Genomic DNA, 16,895 nt, shown 5'->3' with positions numbered 1-16,895 from the left:
CTCGAAGTCTGGTCATGTTTCAGGCTCGTTTGCTTCTTCCCGGCTCACTGCGAGTGATTAGGCCAGCATCAATTAACAATGGATTTAATTCTTTCTATGGTCACAGCATTTTTACTCGCAAATGTCTTAAATGAACGCGCGCTGGGTGAACAGCAAGACCCCTCGAGTACAGAGACTTAATACTTCTACGAGTTCACAGAGACTTTTACTATAGCGCATGATAAAGGGGTTCCCTCAGATATGCTGCGGTTTTATTCGGGGACTGTGGCATGTCTGTGGTGCTTTTTAGGCAAAGTAGAATTTATCATATGAGTCCAGGCCCATCATTGTTGCATTGGCTGTAAAGTAAATAACATTGCTGACCTCCCGGTGTCTCTAAGTGACCAAAGGGCTGAGAGAGATTCAGTCTCATAACTCTGACGTACTTATCCACAGTCTTAGCCCCATGGACATTTTTGGAGTTTCTGGTGTATGGGGAACACCGATGACTTCTGCCTGTGTTTTCAAAAAAAATGATTTTGACCAACCACGCACCCTTTAGGCCTGAAATCCTGGAATGTCCCCTCGCCTCTGCAATGGGCCTAGCATTGGTACTTGAGGAGTTTTGTGGAGGGATTAGCCCTGTCTCTAGGCTGCAGCCAACAGTGCAGATGCTGAGTAACGTTTTTGGTTGGACGGTCTCTGGTGACCGCACTTCCTTCGTCTGGAATCACTTGCCAACACTATTTTGTATTCCTGTAATACTCCAAGGGGACAAGTGTAGAGGTGAGGATGGTGGTGTTGTGCTTCCCCATGCAGTCCTGGGCCACTCTGAAGAGATCTTATGGAGCAATCAGAGGGGAGTCGCTGAGTTTGCTTGCACGTTCTCTCATGGTTCTCTCTCACAGTCGTTACACTCACAGTTCATGCATGCTTCTTTCTCCTCTCTCAGGTGTGGCTTCAAACCGATTGGCTCTTCTGAGCTGGAGGAGGACGAGGGATTCAGTGACTGGTCCTTGAAGCTTGAGCAGCGGAAGCAGCGCAGCGGAGCACAGGAGGCTGCCAGTGTCTGCACTATGAGCGGTACAGACGCAGAACCCCAGGGGGGTGAAGATGTCCAGGGACAGCAGGTAAAGAGTGTGGCCAACAGAAGGGACCAAGAAGAACTGACATGATAAACTCATGCCTGACAAACAACTCCTTTCACTTTCCTTAATGCCTAGTGATGTGACGACTGCTCCATCCAAAGTCTTCCCTCTCACCTGAGTAATCCCAACGAATAGTTTTCTTACCTGTCGGTGTAGTTTTGCAGCTTGAAGATCTTTCTGGATTCACTATGCTGTGCATTATTCCGCGGTCTTGTGGTTGGGTCCGGATTCGTAGTCTTTTCTTTGTTTTTTTTTTTTTTTTTCTCTTTGCCCAGGTGGGCGTCGGCGTCACACCCCCTTTGGGTGTATTTCCGGTGACGTCGGCATGCTTCCTGCGGAAGCTCCCACTCTTGGGCGCCATCTTCGGGTTCTTTTTTTCCGTGTTTCTTTCGTTTCCGAAGTAATGGCAATGTTCTTCTTAGTTTGTATTTACCGCTTTGTATTTTCAAAGTCTATTCTTTAGTTAACCACCTCTTCTCTCTCCAGCCTCATCTTTCTGGCGGAGGTGGGTGGGTTCGCTAGTGAATCCAGAAAGATCTTCAAGCTGCAAAACTACACCGACAGGTAAGAAAACTATTCGTTTTGCAGCGTGAATCTTTCTGGATTCACTATGCTGTGCATAGATTTTGTAGCGGTTTCTCATCTCTGTGGCGGCTGGGTGGAAGATGAGCGTTGGGTGTTGAATATGTGCTGTAGCACCTTCTGTCCCACTTGAGCTTCCTTGTTCATTTGTATGTCCACACAGTAGTGCTTCGTGAACGTGTGCACCGAAGCCCATGTTGCCGCCAGGCATATGTCCTCTATGGGTGTGTTAGCCAGGAAGGCTATTGTAGCGCCCTTCTTCCTGGTGGAGTGGGCACGTGTCCCCTCAGCCAGTTCCTGTCCTGCCCGTTTGTGGCAGAGTTGGATTGTTTGTGCGATCCATCGTGCAATGGTCCTTTTGGTTACTGCTTTGCCCATGAAGCTGTTTGCGAAGGACACAAAAAACTGTTTCGTTTTCCTGTGCCCCTTTGTCCTTTCAATGTAGTGCATGACTGCCCTTCTGGCGTCCAGGGTGTGCAGAGCTCTCTCTGCGCTGGTTGTGGGTTTTTGGAAAAAACTCGGTATCTGTATAGACTGGTTCATGTGAAAATTGGATACCACCTTCGGCATGAAGTGTGGGTCAGTCCTCATCACAACTCTATCGTTGTGTATTTGTATGTATGGTTCTTGTAGCGTCAGCGCTTGAAGCTCGCTTACTCTGCGTAAGGACGTTATCGCAACCAGGAAGGCTGTTTTCATAGTTAGCATCTTTAGGGAGGCCTTGTGAAGTGGTTCAAAGGGCTCTTTCATGAGTTCCGTTAGGACTGTGTTCAAGTTCCATGCAGGTGGCGGCACCCGCTTGGGTGGTGCGATCCTTTTCGCTCCTTCTAGGAATCTCTTCACCACCTGTGATGTGAAGAAGCTCCTGCACGTTTCTCCCCTTGTGTAGGCTACTATCGCTGCCAAGTGAACTCTTAACGAGGATGAGCTAAGGTTCTTCTCCAGTAAGTGCGTCAGGTACCTTAGCACTGTGGAGTCCCTCTTCATCTTATTGTGGAGTCTTTCCTGTCTGCACCATATTGTGAATCTTTTCCATTTCGCAACGTAGCACTTTCGAGTGCTGGGCCTTCGTGCCTCCCGAAGTACCCTCAGGGTGCTTTCTGGTAGTCTCAAATGTGCGAACTCTATGTCCTCAGGAGCCACGCTACTAGGCTCATGCTCTCTGGCTCTGGATGCAGTACCTCTCCGTTCTGCATGGACAGTAGATCTTTCCTCCTGCTGAATCTGTGGGGTGCACACTGTGTCATCTCCATGATCTGCGAGTACCAGGTCTGCCTCGCCCACTGCGGTGCGACCAGTATCAGTGTCATGTTGCTCGCTCTGCACTTGCTCAGTACTCTGTGCATCAGTGGTATCGGGGGAAAGGCGTAGGCAAATGTCCTTGACCAATCTATCCATAGGGCATTCCCCAGTGTCCCCTCCTCGGGCTGCCTGGATGCGAAGTTTTGGCATTTTGCATTCTGGCGTGTGGCAAACAGGTCCACCGATGGTGTCCCCCACCTGTCGAACAGGTATCTTGTCTCCTGAGCATTGAGCTCCCACTCGTGGGATGCCGATGTCTGCCTGCTGAGCCAATCGGCTTGTATGTTGTCCTTCCCTGGTAGGTGTATGGCTAGCAGGTCTATCTTGAGAGGGATGGCCCATCTCCATATCTCCTGCGCCAGCGTTGAAAGCGGTGCGGACTGTGTGCCCCCCTGCTTGTTGATGTAGAACATCGCAGTGGTGTTGTCTGTTTGTATCAATACCCTGTGCTTGTACAGTCTTGTTTGAAAGGCCTTCAGTGCAAGGAAGATTGTCTTCAATTCTAAGTAATTGATGTGCTTTGTGGCATCCGTCGGTGTCCACAGTCCCCTCACCTTGAGCTCCTCCATGTGAGCGCCCCATCCCTTCAGGGATGCGTCTGTGGTGATGGTCACTGTTGGCGTTGGGGGCGTTAGAGGCTTTCCCCTTGCTATGTTCTCCATGGTCCACCATGTCATCTCCTTCTGCACTGCGTGCGTTACAACCACTAGATCCTCCCAACTGCCTGTAGCTTGTGACCATTGCTCCTGTAGCCATTCTTGAATGGGTCTCATGTGGAGTCGTACATTCGGTACCAGGTGGATGCATGATGCCATCATCCCCATGATCTTGCTCGCCGTCCTCACTGTCCGAGCTTGTCCCTTCCGGTAGAGGCGAGTTTCCTTCACCAGCGCCCTCGCCCTCTTCTCGCTGGGGAACACCTTGCCCTGTAAGGTGTTGATCTGTGCTCCCAGGAAGATCTTCACTTGTTCCGGCTCCATTGATGATTTCTTCCAATGGATGGAGAACCCCAGGTTTATGAGCGTGCTGGTCACTGTATGTGCGTGCAGCTTGCATTTCTGGTATGAGTTTGCTTTCACCAGCCAGTCGTCCAGGTAAGGGTATACATGTATTCCCTGCCTTCTTAGGTGCGCTGCGACTGCTGCGAGGCACTTTGTGAAAACTCTTGGTGCCGATTTTAGACCGAAGGCCAGTGTCGTGAACTGGTAGTGGCTTTCTCCGACGGTGAACCTGAGCATGTGCTTGTGCTTCCTGTTCATTGGGATGTGCAGGTATGCGTCTTTGAGGTCTATAGTGACCATGAAGTCCCCGGTCTGCAACTGTGGGAGCACCTCTTGCAGGGAGGTCATTTTGAATTTTTGCGTTCTTATGAATTTGTTCACGAACCGTAAATCGAGAATGGGCCTCATTGTCTCGTCTACTTTTGGTACCAGGAAGTATGTTGAGTATACTCCTGTGTTTCTTTCCTTGAAGGGTACCCTTTCTATGGCCTGCTTCTGCAGGAGTTCTTTTGCTTCTTCCTGAAGGCACTGCAGCTGCTTGCTTGCTAGCGGCTTTCTTCTTGGTTTTCTGTTTGTTGGCCTCGCCTCCAACTCTATGCAGTATCCGAATTGGATAATGTTGAGGATCCATTTGTCTGATGTGATTCCTCTCCACTCCTGGAGGTGGAATCTTAATCTTCCTCCCACTGGTGTCCTGTGGTCGTAGGTGTCTAGTTTGTCTTGACCCATCTGTACGTGCTGCCCCCTGGGATCTTTTTTGTGGGTGGGCACACGGATTTTTTTGAAGTCACTTGGAGGTGGGCTGCTGGCCCCCTCTTCTATTTTGTCCCCGTCCATTTCTCCCTCGAAAGGACTGGCCTCTTTGTTGGTACTGCCAGGGCTGTTTCTGATGGCCCTGCTGACCCTGCGAGTCTGCCTGGTGCGTTTGCTGGAAAGCCTGGTGTGATGTACCTGGCTGGTTTCCGCCTCTTCCGCCGGGCCTCCGTGACGGGGTGCCCCTCTTGTTCCCTCTGAACTGCAATGCTCCCATGGATCTTGCTGTTTCGTTATCCTTCTTAAGTTGGCTGAGTTGCTCATCAACTGTTTGTCCGAAAAGCGTACTGCCGTTGAATGGTGTGTTCAGGATGCTGTGTTGCACCTCCGGTTTGAAACCGGATATCCTGAGCCAGGCGTGTCTCCTTTCCGTGACGCCCATCATCATGAGCCTGCTGGCGGTGTCTGCCCCATCCAGGGCCGTCTTAAGGCAAGAATTTGCAGCATTCTTCCCCTCTTCAATTAGCTTTTCGGCTTTCTGCTTGGCATCCTGGGGCAAGTCCTTCACCAACTGCCCCAGTCCCTCCATGATTTGGTACATGTGTCTGTTTACCAGGGCGTTGGAATTAGCCATGCGCCAGTGGGTCGCGGCATTCCGTTCGATCCTTCTGCCCACCAGATCCATCCTTTTGCTCTCTTTATCCGGTGGCGGGCCCGAGGTAGTGGGTACGTTAGCCCTCCTCCTTGCTGTGGCCGTGATAATGGAGTCTGCGGAGACCGTGCCCTGAATGTAGGCCGGGTCCTTTGCGGCATGCTTGTACTTCTTCTCAGTTCTGGGAGTTACTGCCTTGCATGTTGCGGGCTCCCTGAAAGCTTCCTTCCCCTGAGCCAAGACGCTCTCGAGCATCGGGAGGAACTGGCTCCTCGTTTGTGTTGGGAGCAATGTTTCCAGAAGGAAGTCTGCTTTCTGCTTCTCTTCGTCGAGCTTGAGCTTGAAAGCTGCTGCGGCAGATTGTATCACCGCGTTGTAGGCCCCGATGTCGTCCGGCGGCGAGGGCCTCGAGGGGTAGGTGTCGACCACCTCCTCCGGGCTGTCGGTGTCGACATCGATGTAATCTACCTCCTGAAGGTCATAGGGCGCCGACTCTGTGTCTGTCCTGCCCTCATCTTCCTCCCCATAGCTGTAGCTCTCGTGGGGATTCTCGTACTCCTCCTGGTCGTCGAACACCTCGACGTCCTGGTCTTGCTCGGTGACTTCGGCGACCTCTTCTTCTTCCTCCTCGACCGCCTCCAGCACTGGTGGCTTGGTCTTGTGAGGGATCGTGAAGGCCTTCATCCTTGCGTCGAAATCTTTTTTCCGCTGCATGAAGTTCTCCATTTCTGCCTCGAGGCGCCTTCTTTTCTTTTCCATCTCGGCCGCGTGTTCCGCGTCGGATGGTTCCGCCGCTCTCTTCGACGGATGGCTCGTCGCCGTGCCTCTCGGAGTCGAAGTTTTCGACGTCGAACCGGATATCGGGTCTCTGGTCGTCGTCGACAGTTTCGGGTCTTTCTCCCTCGTCGATCGATCCTTTTCGGGGACGATTTTCGACGTCTTCTGCTGATCAGCAGCTCTCGGCGCCGGGGACTCCTTCTCTGAGGATCCGCTGGGCCTGGGAGTAGTCGCGGACGCCGCCTTTTTTGGCGTCGGCGCTTTCGGGGTCTTGCCCTCGATTTTTCGAGACTCAGAGTCTCTCGGGTTCTTGGGGGCCGAAGAGTCTCCTACCTTGTCAGAAGTCTTCGTGTAATCGGTCTCTACGACCGTGTAGCTGTCGTCTTCGGCGGCAGCGTTGTCTTCTTCCTCGGAGGACATCCCCAGCTCGTAGAGCGACGGGGTCGGGGCCTTCCCCTGCAGGGCGGCGTGTGCTACCCTCTGCCTCTCTCTCACACGAAGGGTCTTCGGGGTGAAGGCGGAACAGGCGTTGCAGTCTCCGCTTTCGTGGTCCACCGGTAGGCAAAGGTTGCATACCGGGTGCTGGTCCTTCTGCGCGTACTTGTGGTGGCAGTTACGGCAGAACTTGAACGGCGTGTTGTCCATCCTCGAGCGTCCAGGGCCTCTCTGGTCGCGTGTTCGTCGACGGTCGTCGAAGATCTGGATGGAAAACGCCTTATCTTTGCTTGTCTTTCGTCGGTGAAGTCCCCTGGAGTCTTCAGATGACTTCTCCTCGTCTTTTCTGTATTTTCTTTCTTCTTTCTCCAAAAATGTCTGGAGCCCAAACGGGAACGATCCAGACCCGACCGCGGAAAAAAAGAATCTGAAGATGGCGCCCAAGAGTGGGAGCTTCCGCAGGAAGCATGCCGACGTCACCGGAAATACACCCAAAGGGGGTGTGACGCCGACGCCCACCTGGGCAAAGAGAAAAAAAAAAAAAAAAACAAAGAAAAGACTACGAATCCGGACCCAACCACAAGACCGCGGAATAATGCACAGCATAGTGAATCCAGAAAGATTCACGCTGCAAAACGTCCTTTTTCCCCTCACACCTTTTCCATCATTTGCTGCCCATCCCTCCCCTATCTACGCATGGGGTGGAGGAGGCATCACCTGTCTCCTCTCCCTTATCATGCTCTTCCTTCGTTTCACTAAAACCACCTATCGTGGAGGGGACTTCCCCACGCACAAGACTCTTCCACACATGTTGTATTCTATTATCTCCTTTCCACTTTCTCATTCCCCCCGTTTCAGTGCCATAAACCCCCCGCAGCATAGAGGTGAAATCTCCATCCCGCTCACCTGGTAAGTTTCTTTCCACTATTGCCTGGCAAACCTACCCAGACTCCCTTTCCTAAAACCACATCCATTCCTTTCTCATACTCCTCTCCTTTCTTCCATCATATCTTTGCTTCCACCTGCACTCTATTAACCTTTTGTCGTCTCCATCACTCTTCTCCATTCCCATTTTACTTCTACTTTATCTCACCCACCTCTCTTATCTTGGTCTACTCTTGTATTTTTATTATCTTATCATTTGTATAGCCCCTCTGGACAGAGCAGGAGTTAATTCACTTTACAGAGAACAATAAAGAGCAAACAGTTGCATCAACATGGAGGTTTGGATTAACCCCTTCCGTGCTCGTGACGGAACCACTCCGTCACGAGCCACGGACGCGCGGTGCTGGTGACGGAGTGGTTCCGTCACGGCACGGCCGCCCCGCCCATGCTGCAGGAATTCCGCGCCTGCGCGGCCGTTCTAATGAGCGGGCGGGGCCGTGACGGAACCACTCCGTTACAAGCACAGCGCGCCCGTGGCTCGTGACGGAGTGGTTCCGTCACGAGCATGGCGGCGCCACACGGCCTCCCCTCCCCCCCAGCGCCGCGGCATAATTACTGCCGCGGCCAAAGGGGTTAACATGGTTGACCACACAGTCCAAGAACTGTGTTGAGGAATAGGAATAGCCTAAAAATTAGCCATGATATATTTCCTAAATTTGGTGGGTGGATCTAATTTTCTAAGACCGGGGATGGAGAGTTCGATATTGATGTGGTGGCTCCAGAGAAGGATTGCTTTTATACAGAGGAAGTTCTTAACTTTGTTTTTTTCAAGTAGAAGTATGCCATGACTCTGGAATCCTATTGATCTGCTGAGCTACTGAGCAGGCTAGCTAGTCAGGGAGGATTATTGTCCTGAAAGTCTGGACAGGTCAGGCAGAAGGGTTTGAACTGTCACCTGTCCACAATTTGGAGTCGGTGGAGGTCGGGGTGTATGGGTCCGATGTGATCATGCATGCAGACTGAAGTTTTAGCACAACTTTGAGTAGGGCAAAAGATGTGTGCACCCACAAGGACCGCTTTTCCTAAGTCCAGACTGGCCTTGATTTAGTTAATGGGTGGCTGGTTTGAGGTGACTTGGGGGCATGAAATAGAGGTATTTTTCCGGAATTTGGCACCGACCTGGTGCTGTTTATCTTAGCATCCGGAACAGAAGAGATGGGATGCAGAAAATGGCAGACCACTCTCTGATATTGAAGAGTGTGAGGACCGCATACCACTGCTTGATCAACATTGACGAGGGAGCAGATGGTTTAAATTTCTTCATACTGGTATTGTACATGAATACGAGAAAGGTTGAATTTTAGTGTAGTAGAGGGAACGTTGGTTTGGCAAGTAATGGAAGTTGTTGTCCTCTTTCTCTAACAGACAACTACAGTTTCGGGCAGGTATCAAAAAACATAAGGCATCCTGGCTGTCGCATCCATGGTGGATGAAAATGGTCTGCAGGCAAACCACCATCTTGACAGACCCACATACAGCATTATATGGTTTAGGCCCCTAGACCCTCATGCAGCCATACAAAGGACACAGAACCATAGTTGGGGTAACTTGAACTGGCCATGGGCATGTGCGCCTGGCCCCTTTTATTAGGAGTTATGGATGGGTGTGCGGTGAGTGGGAGTGGCTGGAACACTAGAGGTTGCCTAGCAGATCACTACAAGCATCCTCTATGGATACCTACCATTCTGCAAGCGGTCTCCTGATGTCTTGTGTATTAAACCTTTGTGAAACCCCACACACCACATATGCTCTAGAAAAGGAAGACACACCAGACATGGGGCCCTGGTCAGAAATTATACCCAGAAAGATAGTAGGCAGCCTCTCCACAATGGCTGCAGGTAAAAAGACCATTATGTCTACTATAACAATCAGCTAGTGTACATCTGTTGTCACCCCATCTTGGTCATCCCGGCGCAGTAGCATTCCTTGATTATGGTAAGGTCTTGCTTTAGGTCTCCTCCCTGGTTTTACCATCGGTGCATAATTCCATTGAGTGCCTGCATTTAATTGTCTCTCTGATGTCACGTACCCTGAGAAGTCTCACTGTCTCACCCATCCATCATTATCTAGTGATACTCCAAGTACAGCCTGGGAGTCACACCTTCATCTTTAAAAATGAAGGTGTTTCTAAAGTTAGGCGGTGCAGGACACCCTAGTTACTTCATTTTAACTTCGCAAAATTCAAAAGTGTATTTCATTAACATGGAAAACTGTTTCACCTTAGTAAATCATATCATGTCAGCTCATTGAAAAATATCATTAAAAAAAAATACTTCTCAAACATGAATTTAGAAACAATCATGCTCCCCTACCTTGACAACAATGCCAATACTGAACTGAAGAGGCAAGTTATTATGTGCACCCTTTTGGAGGCTCGGATTGCTATTTTACATGAACAACACTATCATTTATTGTCAAACAGAAGTTCAAGATCGACAATGTGCTATCTACACCTGTGCCTATAGATCTAGGTGTTCCACAAGGATCCTCCCTCTCCCCCACACTGTTCAACCTCGTCATGGAACCGCTCGCCACCTTGCTCCAAGCATCCAATGTTCAATTCCATATGTACGCCGATGACACACAACTTTACCTAAAGCTACAATCCCCGGAAGATATCAAACTTCTGAATTCCACACTTAGTAAGACTCAATCTTGGTTGGACGATAATCACCTCAAACTAAATGCTCTGAAAACTGAGTTCCTTATCATCTCACCTCCGGCGAAAATTTCCACCACCCAAACCTGGCTCAATAGCCTAACAGCACTCAATGTCCAACCTACCATCGTGGATTCTGCGAAATCCCTAGGCATCACACTCGACGCCAAGCTCAACATGCAACAGCACGTTAGCAAAGCCACAAAAGGAGCTAATTTCCAAATCAACACACTGAGGAAACTTAAACCCTTCCTCCCTGCCAAAGACTTCCAAACTGCTGTACAAGCTTTAGTCATCCCTCGCATAGACTACGGAATTGTGGCCCTCAGCGGACTCCCGCTAACCACAACAGCACCTCTAAGAGCCTCCCTGAACGCTGCCGCGAGACTCATTACTGGCTCAAGGACACATTCGCATATATCCCCAGACTTAAAGTCTCTAAAATGGCTGCCTTTTGAAGCCAGAATACAGCTAAAAATTGCAGTTATGACACACTCGGCCGTGCATCACAAGGCACCCAACTACCTCGCTCAAAAGTTGTCTATATCAGGAGGTTCGAGATCCAATAGAAGTACAAAAAATCTACTCCTGAAACCTCGTAGATTCCGGAAGGAAAAAACTTACAAGTGCTCCTTCTCAGGAATGGCACCCAGGATCTGGAATGCACTCCCTCCTGAAACCAGGCTTATCTCCTCCACTGCATTCTTCAAGAAAGAGGTGAAAGCCATCCTTCTGGCCAAGATCTCCTGAACTTTATAGGTGCTGGATTAGAGACTCTACTCTCTTACTACCGACCAATATATGATACACTTTAGTTTATTGAATCACCCTCCCGATGCCCCTACCCCGTGTTCTCTCTATCCTAAGAAATTGGTATAAGCCATCCACACATCCAAGGTTTACCTGAACCCTACTGTAGTGGGATCAATGACTTGTGCCATCTTATATTACTTGTTACCTGATTGTATATTGATATGTTTTCTGTACGTTATTGTTATCCTATTATGTTAGTGACTATTATACTGCTCCCATTATCTCTGTTCAGTCCTGCTGCCCCTACCCCTGTCTCTGTGAAGCGCTCTGATATCTGTAAGGATCTTGTTCGCGCTATATAAAACTTTGAATAAATAAATAAATAAAAAAATAAACATAGGAGTAGTGCACATCCCGAAGTGATGTATTTCAATGTCCTCATAAATGTGATAATGGCGAAAAAGGTGGGCAAGTGAAGCAAAATAATTTCCTAAGATCACACAATTTGATCAAGTGGGGAAACCAAGCTTGAGCCTGGGTTTTCTTGGACCACATTGTGCAATTCAATTCAGCCACTAGATAGACATGTCTCACTTACTCTAGATTGAGCTCCCCATCCCCTCCACCAAAACCACTGCCACTTGCATATGTGCAGCCCTTGCTCACACACCGCACACCACATTTTTTGGCCCCTCAGACAATGCGAGCTCCCATGACCTAGAAGAAGAAAGGGGAATCCTACTAGGCAATATGACTCCTGGGATCATCAGAGCATGTCTTTATCTTACCAGGTTAGAACTTCAATTATTGTGTGTTAGTCTCCTAATCCACTGCTGAGTAACCCAGTCCCTCAAATGGGAAAATGAAATCCTTGAGTGCAGGTCCCTCACCAAGGACCCCATCACCACCAAATCCAAACTCCACGAAGGAATGAAGGCCGTTGCCAACTGGATGAAGATCAGCCGACTGATGTTGAACAGGTGCAAGACGGAGGTCTTCATCCTCTGCGCCAACCCTTAAGCCTGGTGTGACTCCTGGTGGCCGACGGCACTAGGGGCAGCCCCGACACCCACCGACCACGCACGCAACCTGGGAATTATCCTCATCTCAATGCTCTCCATGACCAAGCAAGCCAACGGCTTCATCACCCTCCGCAATGCTCCGCAAGATCTACAGGTGGATTCCGACAGATCAAAGGAAAATACTCACCCAGGCCCTCGTCAGCAGCAGACTAGTCTACAGAAACGCCCTCTACACGGGAGCCCCAATCAAGCTCATCAAACAACTGCAACGCATCCAAAACGCATCTGCACGACTGATCCTTGACGTACCACGCCACAGCCACATCACCCCCACCTGAGAAACCTGCACTGTCTCCCCGTCAACTAGAGGATATCCTTCATGCTCCTCATCCATGCACACAAGGTACTCCACAAGACCGGCCCAACCTACCTCAACAAACTACTTTCCTTCTACATCCCCAACCGCCAGCTTCGCTCTGCAGACCTCGCACTCGCCACCGTTCCTCGCATCCAAAGAACAACCACCAGCGGGAGATCCTTCTCCCACCTCGCCGCCAAGACCTGGAACACCCTCCCACTGAGCCTACGATAGACCCAAGACCTGCTGACCTTCAGGAGGCTACTCAAGAGCTGGCTGTTTGACCAGTAGCGCCCCTCCTCCCATTCCTAAACCCCCCCCCCATGTAGTGAACTCTGATTGGTTGATGATTGATTGATTGAAGCCATTTAAACTAGCCGGCCGCCAGGGTTTTCTTTGACCTTGACGAAATTGACAGCAGTTTAGTTCAATGATCCACAGCTGAGCTCCCAATTCACCATCTTGGTGCCAGTTACCTCCTCCTACGTTCCTGCCTCTGGCCTCATGGACAAATGCAGTGAAGGGGATGAGCATAGGTACGCCCCTGTTAGTGCAGGGCATGGATTCACTCACAGAGCCACATAAGCAGCTTCTGGGATTAATGCCAGCATCAGTAAAAACACTTTGAGACTAAAACGTTTCAGCGATTCAGAAGTGCAAATGTACACTCTAACCTTCACTCAGATGAAACATGACTTTGGATATGTTTCAGGCGTGAATGCAATATGTAAAAGGACTGGCATATCAGACTGGCAGATGGTGAAGGGAAGTCACTTGCAACAATCCAGAACTACTCCATGGTGGTTAATCTACACATTGTGTGTAAAACCCAAAGGTGATAGTGGTAATAAATGGTCATTCACTCACGCAGACCAGACGGGTACGCCAGAGGTCGCATTTAATACGCCTACCAATGTAACCAGAATGCATGCTCTGGAACAGGAGGACATTCCAAGGTCACCTTCTCTACCCATTACCTGGATACCTGTGGGCAAAGTCAACAGCATCTGGGGCAGCAGCTGGTGACAGCCCCCTAACGGAACCTTCCCACATGGCAGATTGGAAAAGGCTGCAGCTTGGCCTAGCTTTGAGTCTAGCCCTCCCAGTGTTGGTCGCGTGTCTCCTCGCTGCTTTCTCTATATCCAATGACTAATGCTGCGTGCCTCCCGAACAAGGTCATCGTTTTGAGTCTTTGCCAGACTGATGTTTCTTGTCCACTCTTACTGTTTAGTAAATAATTCCTGGCCTTTCCTTTTCATTGTGTAAATGATAAATATTTGCTTTTCCTGGATTTCCTGTTCTATAAACATCTTTCTGACTCTCCATTTAGCATGGGCTGAGAGGTTCAGAGACATGCTATTCTCCTTAGACTGACTACTCCTTGAAGTGAGATTGCCATGTAGCTGGGTGAGGAGCCCTTGTCAGACGCAAAAAAGAATCCAATAATGTATTCTTGGAATGCCTAGAATATATATATTACCTAAACTGTCTTGCTCACATAATATATTTGATGGCTCACCACTTCAAGGTCTGGCCATTTTCAATTCATCCTTCATTTACAACTTTTATGGCAGCTTTGGCTCTCTGGCACGAACGAACATGTGCCAACAGTGCTTACAATACAACAAAACGTACGACATTCTGAAAGGGCGGTGGGACAGCTGTCTTCACTCGGGGGCTTGTTTGGTTGGGCCCACTGCATTGACTTGGTGCGGTGCCCACTAGGTTTTAGATCAGCTCAGTGGGTTTTGCGGATGGTTGCATTAAGATGTAGTCCCTGTGAAACATTTTTATGTTATACAAGTTAAATGCAAAAAAGTAAACCACCCTTTTGGCCCCTGGGATTCTCACATCCTTACTGCCCCATTCTGTGACTGCCCCTTGTAGCTTCTGACAGCTTGGAAGAAACAAAAAGTAGTTCTCCATAACCGCCTTTTCTCCTCATGTGCTGTATTTTAAATGTAAGAAACAAATGCATTATTGAGTAAACGAAAACCCTTCAAACCTTCCCTACTCCATAAAGATGCTAACACCATCATCAAGGAGCATTTGTCTGCTGGCGCAACGGATGGCACACATGCAGTAATCCTCAAGAGCAGAAAAACAGTTCTGGTGACCATTCTGTCAAACGTGCACACCTTTTCACCTCACCTGGAGCTGTGTGTGTCCACTTGGTCTCAAAGCAATCTACTGATCATGCCTTGGAGGGGGTGGGGGGTGTGTCATTCCACATCTTTGTCTCGTCTTACTGTCACATGCCACCAGCTATTCTGCAGCTTTGTCCCTTGTCATAGCCTATCACAGGCCTCGAGGTATTCTGCAGCTGTTTCTCGCCTTAAACTCTGCCATGACACCAGGTATTTAGCAGCTCTGTCTCTTGCCTTACTCTGTGAAATGCTGGCAGGTATTTTTCAGCTCCATCTCTAGTCCGACACTGTTGCACAATCCTGGATATTCTTTAGCTTAGTCTTTCGTCTCACTATATTGCATGCTTCCCGGTAATCTCTAGCTCCCTCGTCTTCTGTCGCATGCCAGCAGGTATTCTTCTGTATTCTCTCTTCTTACTGTCTTGCTGGTATAGAGTACATACAAATGGAATTGCCCAAAGGTGCTTAGCAAAGCCTTCTCCCTGGCAGTGCTAACACAGAAGGGACAGGATGATGGACTTGTAGGCTGCAGAGAGGATGGGTTCTCTGCAAGGTATTATTTATTATTTGTTTTTCTTTTTGTGATTTTACATAGCGTCTACTTGGCCCTTGGGAATCAGAGGACGTTACAGTATAGCCGAAACATATCAATCACCAGTGGGAAATAGAAAGATACACCCTAGGAGATGTGAGCACCAGAATACCCCATACTGAGAAAAAAAGCTTGGCAATGGTTACAGATCATGAAAGTTGGGGCTTGGTGAATGGTACAGGTGCTTTGAGAATTAACTCAGCAAGGATTTTAGGGATTGAAGGAAGACTTAGGACCCGATTTAGATCTCGGCGGATGGGTTACTCCATCATGAGGGTGGCAGATATCCCGTCTACCGAAATATAAATCCCATAATCTCCTATAGGATTTTTATTTCATCGGACACACTATCCATCACCGTTGTTACGCCATTAATCTGTTACCTGAAATCAGTTGATTTTCTTGCAGTGGTAGGTCATCTGCTCTGGGAAGGGTTATTGCATTGTTTGTCAGTGAAGTGGTGTGTCAAGGGATTTTCTGAAGCTTAAGAGCAGAGGGCAGGAGGGAATGTGCCTGAGTGAGGTGGCTTGCATAGACTGTCTTCTGTTGCCTTCCCCTATGCGTGGTGATTGGCAGGTAAACCGAGAGAGTTGGTTGGCACATAGGAGGCAACTTTGCAGCACTTCATTTTGTGCTGGGCGTTTTGCCAGGTGACTGTGACTTTTGCCGGTTATCATGGCACCTGTAGTTCAGACAACATATTTAGAATTTCATCACTGCTTGCAGTCAGCATGGGTGTTTTCCCATTGTTTGTGATATGGAGCCTCCTTTGGTCACAGATACTCTCTTTTCTCGGTTACGAAGACCAAAATTAGCAAGCATTTGCAGTGCAATAGGTCTCCCATTTGTGAAAGTTAGATTTATTGGCTTTTTGTTAATGCCAATTTTTTTACTTACTTTTTTTTTGCAGTGGAGTTAATATTTAAAGAACGAAAATGCTTGTCATCTTGTGGTGTTTATGTTGTGAGTTTGTACACTAAGTATGGAACGACTGTATTTCCTTTATTCTCTCCAATAAACATGCACATTGTCATATTGGATGGTGTTTGCATGCACATACCAGCAATGCTTAGGGCTCCAGCTGTGGTTACAGAGAAACATACAAATAGCACATTTGGTTCTCCAATGTAAAGATAAAGAAGAACATAATGTTTTCCAATGCAGCATAAATCATTTTCTAACCATAAGAGAACTCTTTCAATCTGGTACCTCACCGAGGACTCCCTCATAGAATGAGCTGAAAACAGAAATGCCACAGCGTATTAATTCTCAAGAGCAGGTAAGTCTCTTCTTTAGATCTGAGTAGAAGTGCTACCAAGTAGACAATGTTCATGCATTTGTATGTGTGCTACCTCCCCCACCCTCGAAGTTGTACTTGCCGGCCGCCACTGGTGATAGGTGTGCTCTGTTTACTGTGACACGAGTGAGAGAACCAAAGTGCCAACACACGAATCACAAGAGCCAACAAACTGTAACAAGCATCTAAACCAAAGTCCATAGCGTGGGGAAAAAAGCACACCATGATAAATGCAGCGCATATCACATCAATGAAAAACGTTTAAAAAAAAATATCACCCTTTAACTACTTTCTGTAGGAGAAATGCATCATATAGCATGTCTACTAGAAATGACAGACTCCTCCAAATAGGAAACCACAACAAAAGTCATCAATTATACTTAAACATGCAGAATTCCCAGAGACCATCTTTACAGCAGAACTTAGGCACTGAACAAAAAATAGCACCTGCAGTCCCTTTATGACTCAGCGAACTTCTGCCCTCAGTGATGCA

The 16,895-nt window shown here is 48.5% G+C and overlaps 1 protein-coding gene across 4 annotated transcripts in view; it reads left to right on the top strand.

Moving 5' to 3' along the window:
• LSP1 (lymphocyte specific protein 1) overlaps positions 1-16,895 on the top strand; it is a 311,165-nt gene that overhangs the window by 185,360 nt on the left and 108,910 nt on the right. For all 4 annotated transcript variants that reach the window (XM_078682743.1, XM_078682745.1, XM_078682742.1 and 1 more), the window contains exon 3: positions 932-1,109. In XM_078682743.1, coding sequence (XP_078538869.1) covers positions 932-1,109 — 178 coding nt within the window. The remainder of the gene's footprint in view (positions 1-931; positions 1,110-16,895) is intronic.

Source organism: Lissotriton helveticus, chromosome 3_1 (genome assembly GCF_964261635.1).
Source record: "Lissotriton helveticus chromosome 3_1, aLisHel1.1, whole genome shotgun sequence".
Classification (NCBI taxonomy): Eukaryota; Metazoa; Chordata; class Amphibia; order Caudata; family Salamandridae; genus Lissotriton; species Lissotriton helveticus.
This window is presented reverse-complemented; position numbering and strand designations above follow the sequence as displayed.